Genomic DNA, 14,773 nt, shown 5'->3' with positions numbered 1-14,773 from the left:
AAATAATTATCTGTTGTTCTGTGTTTGAATCTTACAAGGTCTGAAATACCTGTCCTATAGACAGCCTGCTGTTTCTTCCATGATATGGCAGCCCATATATTTATTACTGGATCTACTTGAACCAGAGGGTGAACACACTTATGATGAAGGAAAATAATGAAGGAGAATTGGGAAGTCTGAGCAAGTTTTGGTGGCAATGGGCAATAATGATCCTTTTCTTCTGTGTTTCCCATCATGGGCACTTAGAAAAGCTACAGCAACATGAAAAAAATCTCAGAATAGTGAGGTTTTCTTTGAAACTTTCAAGACAGTTCAAATACCATTTATAGTACTTTGGCAGTACAAGGCAACCCTACTTAGATCCCTTTTTAGGCTACAGACTCTGAAAGACCTATAGTTGTACTGAGTTCAGTCACAGTCTGCCCCTTTCACAGTGAGGTCTCATCATGTGTGGAACTTACTGTAATGCAGATAAGTTACAGGTTTGCCCACCCTCACTAATGAGCTGTTTACTTTTGAATGGAGAACAATAATAATCCCTGACCTACCATGAGGAATGCTTTGACCTTCTGAAAGTTGTGGGTTTGATCTGCATGCTGTATTGTAGTGTCAGTTTTCAAGTGGAGAAGATTAAATACTGGGTGATTGACAGGGTTCCCATAGCAGGCAGCAAACCTGCCTGCTGCAGGAAAAAAGACTCTGGGAGCAGAGCAACCTGTCACCCAAAATGTGTCTCAGAGCAGCCTTTCTCTACACAAGTCTGATACTTTGAACCTCTAAGGTCAGAACAACCATTCTTGGAAGAGGATCTGTCATATGCCCAAATGTGATGCTGTTACTCTCCTCCTCTAATATTCCATCATCTTTAAAAATGCTCGTAGCCTCCCACTTTGACAAAAACTTCTTGCATCACGTGTGCAACATACAACATTTATTCGTGTGTATGGAAAGTATGAATGTATGTAATATGCTGCTCTATTTAGCATTTTATAGGTGCATATATATGTGTATATATAAACTAAAAGTAAGAACATGTACCTGGTCTGTTCAAGCTGCACTTGGTTTCCTTGATGCTGCTGGCTCTTTTAATATCTGCTAGATAAATGGGGTGTGTTAGTTTTCACTTCCTTGCAGTACCTCTTCGTATATGGTGGCTTTCAAGTGCCTAGTGTAAATGCAAAAGATCTGTATAATTTCTCTCAACAGGCAAGTATTTGGGGCATGTAAACCTAAGTCTTACATAATTTTTCTTGCTTACTACCACAGGAGAAGAAAACTTGCTGGCAATTTTGAAAAGGAGATGGTGGAAGTACATGATCCTGGGAATAATAGATATAGAAGCCAACTACCTGGTAGTCAAAGCTTATCAATACACGACTCTTACCAGTGTACAGGTAAGGACTCAAGGGATTTCCTCTTTTGAGGTAAGATAATAGGTCCAATGGGGTCAGTGGTGCAGTGCCCATTGGCTTCAGTGAACCAATAGCTAATTGCTGCCTCTGTCTTTTGTGTACTTTTTAATGCTGACCCGTAACATACTTTTTTTTTATATTGGACTATTTTTATTACTCAGCATTTTCAAAACAGTACAAAAACATTCTGTCCTTCATTTTATTTCCCTGTGCTAAACCATTCATAATCACATTTTTAGCATTATCTACATAATTTGGTTCTTTAAGGATATATTTTCAGATTGGCTGAAATATTTTTCTCACTTTGTTTTTGGAAAAAGCACAAGCACTTTTTTTATGATTCCTTAATTAAATCTGAGTTTCTAAAGGTATGTGGTGGGTTGACCCTGGCTGGACACCAGGTGACCACCAAAGCCACTCTATCACTCTCCTCCGCAGCTGGACAGGAGAGAGAGGTAATATAAGGAAAAGTTTGTGGGTCGAGATAAGGACAGGGATAGGGCACTCACCAGTTACCATCACAAGCAAAAGAGACTCAGCTTGTGCAAATTAGTTTAATTTATTGCCAGTCAAATCACTCACATTTCTTCCCATGCTCCAGTGTGGGATCCCTCCCCAGGAGACACTTCTCCACAAACTTCTCCAACGTGAGTCCTTTCTCCAGGCTGCAGTTCTTCACAAACTGCCCCAGCATGGGCTCCTTTCACAGGGTGCAGCCCTTCAGGACCAGGCAGCTTCAGAGTGGGTCCCCTCTGGGGTCACAGGTCCTGCCAGCAAACCTGCTCCAGTGTGGGATTCTTTCTCCATGGGTCCACAGGTCCTGCCAGGAGCCTGCTCCAACACAGGCTTCCCATGGGATCACAGCCTCCTTTGGATAGTAACCTGCTCCAGCATGGGGTTCTCCACAGCCTGCAGGTGGATCTCTGCTCCACCATGAACTTCCATGAGCTGCAGGGGGACATCCTGCCTCACTGGTCTGCACCACAGCCCGAAGGGGAATCTCTGCTTTGGCACCTCCTCCCTTTCCTTCTGCACTGGTCTTGGTGTCTGCAGAGTTGTTGCTCTCACATCTTTTCACTCCTCTCTCTGTAGCTGCAGTCTCTGTAGCGCAGGGCTGTTTTCCTGTGTTATCCCAGAGGTGCTCCCTCTGTCGTTGATGGGCTTAGCCTTGGCCAGCAGGTCCATCTTGGGGACAACTGGCTCTGTTGGATACAGGAGAAGCTTCTAGCATCTTCTCAGAGAAGCCACCCCTGTAGCCCCCACTGCTCTCACAGCCTTGCCAACAAACCAAACAGAGGATGTTTAGGATTCCATAATTAGATCAGAGTGCAAAAGTTGTCATTAAGTAAAATGAATGCAGTTTTCATGAAGAAGCCCTAGTTCAATGCAAGCTGTTAGATGTGTTATATAACAGCTTAACTGCAGCTATCAAAAAGTGTACTCCCAGTTAAAAAATTATATGTGCAGTGAACAAAAGCTAGGGTAGCGATTTCTCCAAAGATCCAACCTGGATATTTTATATATATTCACACCAAAGAATCAGGCTTCTTCCAATTTAAGTGGAAAAGTGAATAATAGAAACATTTTTAAGAGAATGGAAATTGTCTGTCTTGGGAATTCATTGCATACTTCATTGCTATCTGTTCTAAAACAAGCCCAGTGCCTCTTTCCATTATTTTTAAATAACTGAACAACACTAGGTAACGTTCAATGTTTTTTACACCTTCCTTGCCTGAAGTTTGCATTAGAGCTATTAAAATAAAGGAGCACCAGTTAATGTTCTGCAGGATCAAAGCTAATTAAGAGTATATTTCTTCCATAGTTGAAAAGCAGTATTGGAAAATCCTGAGCTTCTTTAGCTGAATAAGAAAAATAGAAGAGAACTATGACTTCAAGGAATCTGAATGTGAGGTTTATGCTAAATGCTCATAAGTGCCTCTGGCATCAGAATCTGGGTTTGAGGATTCTTTGAATCATGCCCAGACAATGTAATATTGTTTTTAACACTTTTCCAAATCTGATTACTTAGTATAGAATAAAGCTTAAATCCACATAAACCTCATATTCTCTGATTTTACAGCCACTAAAAGCCTCGAAGAGAAAAGCAAACTGAATTGCTTCTTTAGCGTGATTCACTCACAGCAAGTAGAAAAAGCAGACTGTGCAGGATGATCCAGGTCATTAAATCTCATCTCCCAAAGCCACCAACAAGCACATATCAAAGGTTCATCTGGCCAGGCCTATGAACTCCCAGTTCCAGAAGATGCAGATCCTGGAGCCAGCAATGCAATGAGCATGGCCTTTAGTGTATTGCATCAAGAGATTAAAAGTTACAGTGTGATGGGGAAGCAGGCAGGAGAGTTCAAGGGCATTGCCTGTGCCTCAACAGGGAATTTGTTAGCTGAAGTCATCCTTATTCTCCTTTTAAATGGAGAGAGAGAGAGAGGAGTGGTGGATCAGAACTGTCAGAGGGCACAGACAATGTCATGTCCATTTTTAGACCTCTTCCACATCAAAATTATAACAGAGTTCAGGTTTCTTTCCTGTGTAGCTTGAAAGAAGGAAGAGATAGGAGCTCAAATGCTGTCAAGCTTTTTTCCAGGCATGGAATGAATACAGTGTCACCTTTTCCCACAATTGTCCTTGTTTGCTCAGATACATGTGGAGTGACTGGGAATACCTGCTGCATTTTAAATTAGTTTCATGCCCTAATATGAATGAGCTTCTAAGTGACAAGCCTAAAGAGACAATGAGAATGGGGCAAAGATGAGGTAATGCAATAAGATGTTGAATTAAATGACACATTTTCTGAAGTGTAGCCAAACACCCTATTACATTTAAAGATGAAATAGAAGTAGCTCAGGAGATTATTCAGCGTTGGTGAAAGTGTGTCATGGTATGAAATGAAGACTGAAAAAGTGGAAAATAGAAGATGGAGAAAAGAAAGCTTTTCCTAGAATCTGGGTTTTGAAGAAGCAAACAGACTTCTCAAGAGAAAGAAACTCTCTGTCCTGAAAGGCCTGGTCTTGCAGGAGTGCTACCTGTGAGGCCCTAAATGCTTGCTGGCATGTAGCAAAAACTGTTCAAATCCTTTCAGAATGGAGACCCAAGAAACTATTGCTACCTCCCACAAATCAGCATGGCTTTGACTGAAGGCTGGGGGAGCTATGCCTGTGTATACACTGGCTGAGAATTGAGCCCTTCATGTCAATTCCAGGGGATTTTAGACTCAACAGGCTGTACATCAAGGCTTTTTGGATGGAGAAAATGTAAGAGTTTCTGAAATTGTCACTTCGGTAAATGAGAAATCTTGCAGTATTTTTATAGTGGTGGTACATGGACCATTTCAGTAGGAAACCAGTTTTACAGCGTATCCTTTTTTTCCACATGACATCTCTGCTCCATCATGCAAAACTAACATGCAAGTGTACAGTGCTTGTGGTGCTTTTAGGCAAAAAACCATTACACTGGTCTCAGCAGAAAGCCAAAGCTTAACAGTAAAAATATATTTTATTGCAAATGCTTTGAGTTCAGCTTCACCAAAAAACTCAGCATTCAACAGCTTTGTTTGCCAAGCAGCTTTAAACTCTTGGGACTGTTAGAGTTTCTAGTTTTTACTCCAACCTTTTATTATTATGATGCTTATTATTATTATATTTGGTATTATTTCATCGTGGTTCCAGGAAAAGACTGAAAATGGTGCCCTACTTTTCCTCAGTGTTTCACACCCAATTTTTTTTCCTGTATTTTAAGATTCTCTTTTGGCTTTGATCTGGGAAAACAGGATTTTCTAATAAACCTTCCTATATATCTTTCTCTGAACGCCTTCAGAATCACAGTGATTGAGAATACGTAGGCGCAAATCAGAAATGAATATGGTACCTAACCTTTACTTTTGGACATGGTTCTGATTATTTAAAATCCTCATATACTCTATAATTAGCATCTGAGAATGTGGCACTCAGTTTCATCATAAGATGAAAGCAAAGTGCTGTGAAGCCTAGAAACATATAATTTTTCCCTTTAAAAAATCACCAACAAACAGCTAAAATACCTCCCTTATAAGTTGGGTGATATAAAATTTAGATTGAAAATCCATGCACTATTTATATTTAAGTCATCAAGGTGTAGGCCATTTTCTACAGATAAAATCCAAGTTACCCCTTAGGCACCAGGAGTGCAATCCAAGGGCAACTAGGTTCAATGGAACAGAGCAAGAAACCCTCACCTAATTGTGTACCAATCTAAAATGTCATGGACATCTATTATCCCTTCCCGTGCAGTTCAGAGCATGATCTTGGGGCATGAAAATATGTTTGAACCATCTCAGGTTGCTTTTTCTTTAGTAGCTTTAAGCTCTGGTTCTTTGCATGCCTGGAGTGATTCTGTGTTGATGGAGATAGATGCCTAAATACCTGCCTGCATTAAAAAACTCAAAAGCTAAGTATTCCTACATCAAAGTACCCCAATGAACTCAATGTGTTAGATATGATCTTAGCATGCCTCAAGTGCTTGAAAAAAGCCTGGAGTGCTTTCCAAATTGCAAGTGTGGAGCCACCTTTTCCATAAAGTCATAGCTTTTAAAGCAGTGGCCCACAGAAAGGGTTTGACTTATCCCCATCTCAGCTGGGGCGATAAAAGCTCCAGCTTTCCATGGCCATGAAAACGCTCAGGCTAGTAAATGAAAACTGCTCCCTAGAGAGTGCATTTAAAAAACTGAGTATACACCAGTTAAAAAGCACAGGAGTTTGTAGATGGATCAATTTGATATTTAAATCCACCTATTTCAAGAATACCAGAGATCAGTCACACTTAATGTTATCAGATATATGTGTATTGATTCCCAGATGGCTCAAACTTGTGAAATTATCTTTAATTTCTCTTTGTTGTATTACCCTAACTTGCAGTAGATTTTGCAGCCTTCTTGCACATCAGCTGTACCAGGTTCAGGATGTACACTAAGCACTCACTTGTAAACAAGCACCTGATCCCATGGACTTGTTTTAAAAGCTATGTACTTAACTTTCAGGACTGCCTGTGGTAATGTGTGTCATATTTATCCTAATGGGTTTTAAAACCACCCTGGTGTAGGCCTGTGGAAGGTTTAATAACTATTCAAGAAGGCTGTTTTAAATACTGTTAGAGACACCTTTTACACAGCAGGTAAAATTACTTCCCTCAGAGGGAATTAAAAGATTCTGAAGTTATTGCAGTTATTTAGATCTACATATTAAATGTCATTGAAACTATATTTTGACTCCAACCTGCCTGTACTGCATTTACAGTGTACCAGACACGTACCTCCTCCCAAATCCATAATGTCTTCCACTAAGCCTGTTATGATACTATTACTAGCTTACTCTGCCAGGTAAATGCTTTCTCATCACATCAAGCTGCCTTATGAGGCAGACTGCCCTCGCCCTTCTCCCCACATTAATTAGTTCTCCTTGCTGCAATACAGTGTTCTATCCATCTCCATATTACACTCATGTTGCACTCTCTAGAGGTGATGTTGTCCTTTTTCTGTGCTGTGACATCACACAGAAATCTGGATTATTTCTGCAACACCTTGCATAATAGTACTGCAGAGTATACATACAATGTCACAAGAAGAGAGGCACTGTCAAAGGAAGAGAGATATTTCGAAATAACAAGTTATCTGGTAATTTATTCCTTGGGCAATGAAGCCTTTGATTGGCATGATGAAAACAAAGGTAGTAAAATCTGGGATTTATAGACACCAGGAGACAGGCTATAAAGCTATGATGCTTATGTTCTCAACTACTCTTAGATCACTGTGAGGCTTAGCAGTACATCATACTTCCAATTACCTCTGGCAGTTTTCATATCTCAACAACTGCCACCAGAAAAGGAAAGGAGTCAGCAGTAAGTGCTTATTATAGGCAAGTTGGATGGCAATAGACTTTACTTTGTTCTTGGTCCCTGTAGACTCAATATACATTGAGGCAGAAAGTTTGAGATGGTTTTGAAGAAAACCTGGGAGGCGAGGAGCAGGGGATGTGCAGTATTGAAGTTGTTGATTGAATTTGTCTGGTGGCTGCTAATATGAATTATCTCGAAAACAGAGCTAAATTTCACTCCTTCCCTTCCTCCTCCCATCCTATGAATGGAAGATTGGCCATACTTTCCTGTTCTGCTTCAGGGCAGTGAGGAAACAGTGCAATGTTAATAAAGTTTGCAGATCAGCATTTTACAGAAGTGTTGCACACTGTACATTTATACTGTGAGAGGTGTTTTTTTATGGAGTCAAGATGTGATTGCTCATGTTGGTAATAAAGCAAGCCCTTGTGTAGAGAGTTGAGAGCAGAGGAACTGTGGGTTGGATGTGACCACCACATTTCATTTAACTTGACTTCAAGAAGCCACTAAACTCCTATGGACACAGAAAGCTGAAGCTGTGAAAAGGCTCATCTCAGGTACCAGTCATAGAGAGGTGAAGGTCTTTCACTAGTCAAAGTTTTGAGTGAGTTTCTATGTCCACAGAGAAAAAGAAAACACTCAGAACAGATTAAAGAATTCAAGATTAAAGAAACTGATAGGAATGGTTCTAGAAGCATCAAAAAAAAAAAAAAAGGAAGATCTTTGGGGGCACAGTGGCAAAGACTGGGAGCAGTCTTCTGGGTTTTGTTTATTCCACATTGTGGAAATAAACATTTTTACATTTCTTTTAAACAAATGACGTCACTGATTTTTTCACCAATCTCCATACCTGAAATACCATACATTTTGACTGAATGAAAAGTTAATGGTTTTACGTTAATTTTGTGATTAAATAAAAACTATGCAAGAAGGTGATTAAGTTGTGATGAGGCAGCAAATAGAAGCATGAAAGATAAAAACAGTGCTCCTTCTTTTTATTTGAATTGCTTGAAATAACCCTGTCAGAGATGCTGCCAGCACCCACACCTTTCCTGCAGAAGGTTTCAGTCACAGAGCAGCATAATTGCCACGGAGCTCCCCTGGCAGCTGGCATCCAGCTCTGTGAGAGTTCACATCTCATCTGCTTTTGTTGAATCAAATGTGTGTGATATTGTGAAGGTGGTGTGAAAACTGGAGGAGGAAAAGCCCTTGAACAGGCAGCAAACCCTTTCTTCCTTTGAAAGAAACAGAGTAAATAACAGAGGCTGTGTGTCTTACTGGATATAGCACTTGCTGTTGTATTAAAATTTCCAGGTCACATGCTGAAACTCTGTAGCTGTCATGTGTACTTGACCATACAATATTTGACAGATATGACACTGATTTTACTGATCCCTCTGCTCTGGAGAGCAGGGCAAGTAGAGGGTGCAGCTGATTCTCTGCATGATTTGCTGGAGGGCAGTGCTAATGAGAAGCCCCTAATGTGGAAAAAAAAGGGCTTATAACTGGGGAAAAAAAAATCCAATGAATGTTTAAAAAGGAAGATTCAGCTCAGCTGTTCCCATAGGGAGTTTGCTGACCAGCTTTTTTTCTTTTTGATATCACTGCAGATCAGCAGTTCACACTTTGTATTACAGACCTTTCTTCTAAAGCTTGCCAGCTCTCCTTTCCAGTGATTTAACACTGCATTCTTGCTGTAGATATGCAGACACGTGCTGAATTTGGGAGACCAGAGACTGTATATTTACTGTTAGGAAGAGAGGTTTTGTCTCCAATTCACAAGTATAATAAAGTCAACATAATTTAACAAACAAGTAATCAGAGGAAATAGATTTCAACATTGTGTTTCATCAACAGACTTAGATGCAGTGTGGTGTCTTTTAGAGTCAAATAATAATCTCCAATTTCTACAACAACATAGCATTCTTATAAGAAAAAGAAGTTTCTGTGGGACATTTTATCAATAGACTACATTTTTTTAGTATTCTGCCTGCTGAAGCAGCCCCATTCAGAGCTGTGACTGAAGAAAGTCACAGACAAACACAGCAGCGTCAAAGAACGTGGTCTGCACCACCCCATGGCAGCATAGGAAATATGTCTTCTTTTAGGTTAGTGATATACAATAACTTCTGTGATTAACAGGAAGGTCGATTAAAATCAGATCACTCATTATTTAGCTTAATTACAGGGTATAGGTAGTACCTTTTAAATAAACAATTAAAAAGAAGGAAAGTATCGGAGATGATTATTTGAGAAATATTGATAAACAACTGACCTTTTATTTATAAATTAAATTCAGCTAAGCATAATCTGTCTTTGTTACTGTAAAAGCTTTATAGACAGAAAAATTACAATTAGGTATAATAATTTTTCTTAGTAACTGGAATAATTAATAACAAACAAAAGGAAGAAAAAAGGCCAAAAAAACCCCCACCAATAAGAAAGCCCTACTGCAGGTGAGGTAATCCTCAATCTCACATCTTTTGTCTGTGGAACACACGTGCATTTTTTCTTCTACTAGAGAGGTTTATCTGAGAAAAAAAGAAAGGCAGGGTGAATTTAGCCCTGGAGGAGTGAAATGTAAAGCAATACCTGAAAAACAGTTAAGCAATATTAACTAGGTTATCTTATTACTTACATTGTAGTAACCTAATTTATTTCTGTCTACCTTATTGTTTAAATAAAGGTATAAACTAAGCACGATTTAAGAACTATATAATGTCAGTGAACATTACCTACATTTCATGTTTGTATCTATTGATGCTGCTGCATTCCAAATAGCAATTTGTGGATTAGACTCTGGGCTGCCAGCCCCAAAGAGGCATTTTCTAGCTGTTATCAGCATTGTTTATTTGTGACAGGTTCTGTTCATGCGTCCTTTCATGTTAGTGCTTAAAAGACACGCATTCACATACTTGAAAGCATAGGTATGTTTAAATATTTATGGAATGAGAGGAATTTTTAAAATCTTCCTGTAGAAGACTGTTAGTGGGAATTTGCATGTTGAAGTACATATGCTGCAGGTACAAGCAATTTTTAAACTCACAGGACAATTTAGACTCACAGAACAGCCAGGCTTGGAAGAGACCTCCAAACTGGTCCAGCCTTTTGTGGGAAAGGGAGACTAGGTGAGATCATTTAGCACCATGTCCAGTCACATCTTGAAAATGTCTGGTGACTCTACCATGTCCCTGGGGAGTTTGTTCCCACTGTACAAAAAAATTCTTTCTTTATTGAGATGAAACCTTTCCTAGTATAACTTGTGTTCATTGCCCCTTGTCTTCCCTCTACTCCACTCTGATGAGACACCACCTGGAATACTGCATCCAGCTCTGGGTCCCCAATTGCAGGAAGCACACAGAATTGTTGAGACAAGTCCAGAGGAGGTCACAAAGATAATTAGAGACAGCTCTCCTCTGAAGAAAGGCTAAGAAAATTTGGATTGTTTAGAATGGAGAAGAGAAAGCTCTGACATGACCTTGTAGCAGCATTTCAGTGCCTAAAGAGGTCTACAGGAGAGCTGGAGAGGGACTTTTCACAAGGGCATGTAGTGACAGGACAAGGGTAAGGGCTTTAAATTGGAAGAGTGCAGGATTAGATCGGACACTAGGAGGAACTTCTTCCCTGTGAGAGTGGTGAGGCGCTGGAACAGGTTGCCCAGAGCAGCTGTGGATGCCCCATCCCTGGAAGTGTTCCATGCCAGAGTAGATGGAGCTTTGAGTAACCTGGTCTAGTGGAAGCTGTTTCTTCCCATAGCAGAGGGGTTGGAACTGGATTATCTTTAAGGTCACTTCCAGCCCCAGTCCTTCCATAATTTTATAATTCTGTGATTGTCCATGTGGTTTGTGTTAAAGAAAGAGCCTCCATCTTCTTTGTAGCCACACATTAAGTGGAAAACTGTGGTGAGGTCAGAAAATGGTGAGTTAAATTCACCTGTTCAATGCTGCACAGGGAACACACAGGACAGAGGCATTCAAACCTTCAGGGACAGCTGTGAGCAGGGTAAGGAGTGCCTTCCTCCTTGCTGTTTGGTACCACCTTCCTCCACCTTCAGCAGGGGTGATGGGAGTGGTGTGTGCCAGCAGCTGCTGAAGGACAGACTTCCAGCAGGAGTAGGCATTATGACAGGAGTGTGGAGTGAGACAGGAGGTGTTGAGCTGTGCCCACATCCCATGGGTCACATGAAGGATGCCCTTCCCTCAGGTGCCCAGGATTTAACATGTGAGCTTAGTACTCCTGACACCAGCCCTCCCTGCCCCAGGAGATGGCTGTTCCCAGCAGCATGGCTTCTGGAGTAGTTCCTTGGATGTGGTGTGTTGTGTGTGTGTGTCTCTGCCCAGCTGCCGAGTATGAGCTGTGTGTGACACACCACACCTGCTGGGTGGGCTACAGGCTCTGCAGGGTGAAGAAGCTTATTCCAGTTCTGTCAGACCTTCTCCCTTTTTGTGTTCTGTCAGTGAAGGATGGCGTTTTGACGACTGATGGAGAAAATTTTCTCTGTAAAGAGGCCTGACCATGACTTTTAGGTGATTAGCTCTCATTTTAAATGCAGAACCTGCTTTTAGCATTGACCATTCCCATTTGTAATTTCCCTCATCTCTTCTGCAGGTCTTTGGGACTCTTTGAGCCTGCCAAGACCAGCATGGTCCCACTGATAAACTGGTTTTCTTCTGGAGGCTTTTGCCTCTCACTGTCTGGGAACTCTTTGAAATGGATAGGTTTTCACTGCATGCTCTCGTTTTTCAAAGGAAGTTTCAGGGAAATTATCCTTAGTCCAAAAATTGTTTTTTATATTTTTGCTGATCCCACAAATATAATATTTATTATGTATGTATGTCGCATGCAAAAAATAGTTTTCTAAGCAGTACAATTTTTGGAATAATCCAAAAATTTTTCTTTCTTCAAGTAACACATGGATGGACAAAGAATTAAAAAAGGGTTGGATCTTTATTTGATAACAGTGTCCTTAGTGGTGAAGAACATTGAGAAAGCAAGCAACATGTAATGGGTTCAAAGGGAAGAAAAATCAAACTACATCATCTAAAGTCAAGGCAACGATATGTGGAGTGTTTTTCGGAACTATGGACACAGTTCACAGCTCTCCTCCTTTGGTTCTTCCAGGTATTTTCCATAGGAAGAAGACACAGTCGTATAGCTCTGGCACATGCTATATCAATTGGCGTCAAACAGTAGTGTATCCTACACAATTTGTTAAATCCCATCATTAGTCCACAGAAATGCAATTCTTCATTATCTCTATCCTTTTAGGAAGTGGGATTAAAGTCAAGTTTCTTTGGGTGCTTCTTACACACTACTTTTGTTTCCTGGTGGCAAACACTAGTTTCTAAAATATATTTTAATTTTAAAATCTCAAGGTCCTCTTACAAACATTTGGTGTGTTTCTTTTTTTATCACAGCTTCTCTAGGCTCTCTGAAAAAAACCAAACAATTAAAGACTGTGTTTCATAACATTTCTTTGAGAAAGCTCTTTCCAAGGGTCTATTGGCAAGAAGACTGAGTTTCTTGCACTGCACGCAAGATGGAGTTTTGGATTTTGATGGGTTTTTTCCTTCAAAGGCATATGGGACTCTATTTTCACAGAGATTTTAGTCACCACTGGGGCCACATTCTTCATAAACATTCTGCATGCAGAAAACCCCTGATTTATATGGACGGATTTAACATCTAACATTTAAATCTGGTCAACCTGTGTTACGAACATTCCTAATATCTGGTCCTGAAATGACTGAATTAAGGCATATGTCTAGACTGCAGGAAAACTACCCTCATTCCTTGTCTAATAATCACCAGAGGTGAGGACCAGATGGAGTGGTGTGACTCTCTTTTGGCCCAGGTTTTCTACCCATGGATGTGACATATGCATCTGAGTCCAAGAGCAGTGCATTTGAGTGTTATCATAGAGCAACAGCTCTCCTGAATTTGTGGATTTGTCATGGACTGTCTAATGCTTCTGTCTGATGTATGAGCCACTTGAATACACTTTCTAGTGGTAGAAAGTGGTGTCACAAAAGAAAATAACCCTGCTTCCCTCCATTGGAATCTGTCCTAGTACTTTAGGGCAAAGTATTTGCAGGTTAATGTAGTTTTGGTTTTTCTTCTCTTTTTTGACAGCTCCTAGACTGTTTTGTCATCCCGGTGGTGATACTCCTCTCCTGGTTCTTCTTACTGGTACGATACAAGGCAGTGCATTTCATTGGGATTGTGGTCTGCATCCTGGGCATGGGCTGCATGGCAGGAGCAGATGTCCTCGTTGGGAGACAGCAAGGAGCTGGTAAGTAAGGATGGATGGGTTGTATGGCCAAGATCTGTTCAGAGAAACCATTGACCAGAGCGTGTCAGGCTGGGGCCAAGAGGGAAAGAAGGGGGAAAGAGCCAAGAAGGGGGAAATTTGAAAAGAAATTCTGTACCTTTGTGGGTCCAAAGCACTGCATCCTTCAGAGTTGCCTTTGTCAGAAGGGCAAAAATGGGTCAGCACTTACAAGTCAGCAGTACTGCAAACAGGTTTCCTGGGCCTTGTGTCTTACAACACAGGTCACCCTCTGTGCAAGCTGGGGGGTCAAGCTAAATATTTGTCATTTCATTCTCTTTTGGCTTAGCCATTGAACTGCAAACCTCAATAGCTTCCTTTCCAAATTTGCTACATTTCTGAGTCATAAACACCTCTCACACCCACTGTGTGCTCTTACTTCTCCTCTATTTTGCTTGTTTTTCTGCAGAGGTGGAGTCACTGGGTAGGTGCTAAAAGACACTGACCAGTTGGGTTTTGCACACAGTCTCATACTAAAATTTTGGGACTTGAAAAGAATCTTATGTGCAAAATGTTCTTTTTTTATGTGTGGCATCATATGAATAATGTGTGTTTATCTATTAATACAGACTAGACAGAGTTAGATTTCATCGATCACCTTCCCTTGTCACATTGATTTCTCTAGTGCCAAGCCAAATGATGTGGGAAGGCTGCAAATTCTTTTCAAAGATTGTCAATTAGGCACAGTTTTCATTCTTAATTAAAAGCACTGAATTGTGAGCGGAGCATAATACACTGGGATTTAAAATTCTTGACTCAGCTTTCTGAATACAAATGCAAGTGCTGTAAAAACTGCATTTGCCAGAATGCTACTAAATAAAACAACGGAGTTTGTGACAGTGCTCACCATATCTCCCTGCCCCCTTTAATCTCTGTCCTCAATCCTGAAAGGAGACTTTTAGTTCATTGGTCTCCTCTAGAAGTAGCCCTGCCCCAGCTGAAAAGGAAATAATGTACTCTGTGCTATTTAATCAGCCAGCCAAAGCTGCATTGGGAATGGCTGATTTCAGAGGGATTGAGATTTCAGCCCTGGGTTCTGGAAGAAACATCCTGTGTCCCAGCAGTCTAGAGAGTAACAGGCTTGAATGGGTGAGCTGTGGATCAGCAGGAGCATGCAGGGCACTGGAAGCAGGCAAGGAACAGATTGAGGAGC

General features: G+C 40.7%; 1 protein-coding gene across 1 annotated transcript in view; it reads left to right on the top strand.

Moving 5' to 3' along the window:
• SLC35F1 (solute carrier family 35 member F1) overlaps positions 1-14,773 on the top strand; it is a 224,799-nt gene that overhangs the window by 174,696 nt on the left and 35,330 nt on the right. Inside the window, exons 3-4 of the mRNA XM_085056100.1 lie at positions 1,267-1,394; positions 13,425-13,584. Coding sequence (XP_084912226.1) covers positions 1,267-1,394; positions 13,425-13,584 — 288 coding nt within the window. The remainder of the gene's footprint in view (positions 1-1,266; positions 1,395-13,424; positions 13,585-14,773) is intronic.

This window comes from Lichenostomus cassidix, chromosome 3 (assembly GCF_008360975.1).
Source record: "Lichenostomus cassidix isolate B80296 chromosome 3, HeHo_3.0, whole genome shotgun sequence".
NCBI classification, from domain to species: Eukaryota; Metazoa; Chordata; class Aves; order Passeriformes; family Meliphagidae; genus Lichenostomus; species Lichenostomus cassidix.
The sequence above is the reverse complement of the archived record's forward strand: the minus strand, read 5'-3'. Positions and strand labels throughout refer to the sequence as shown.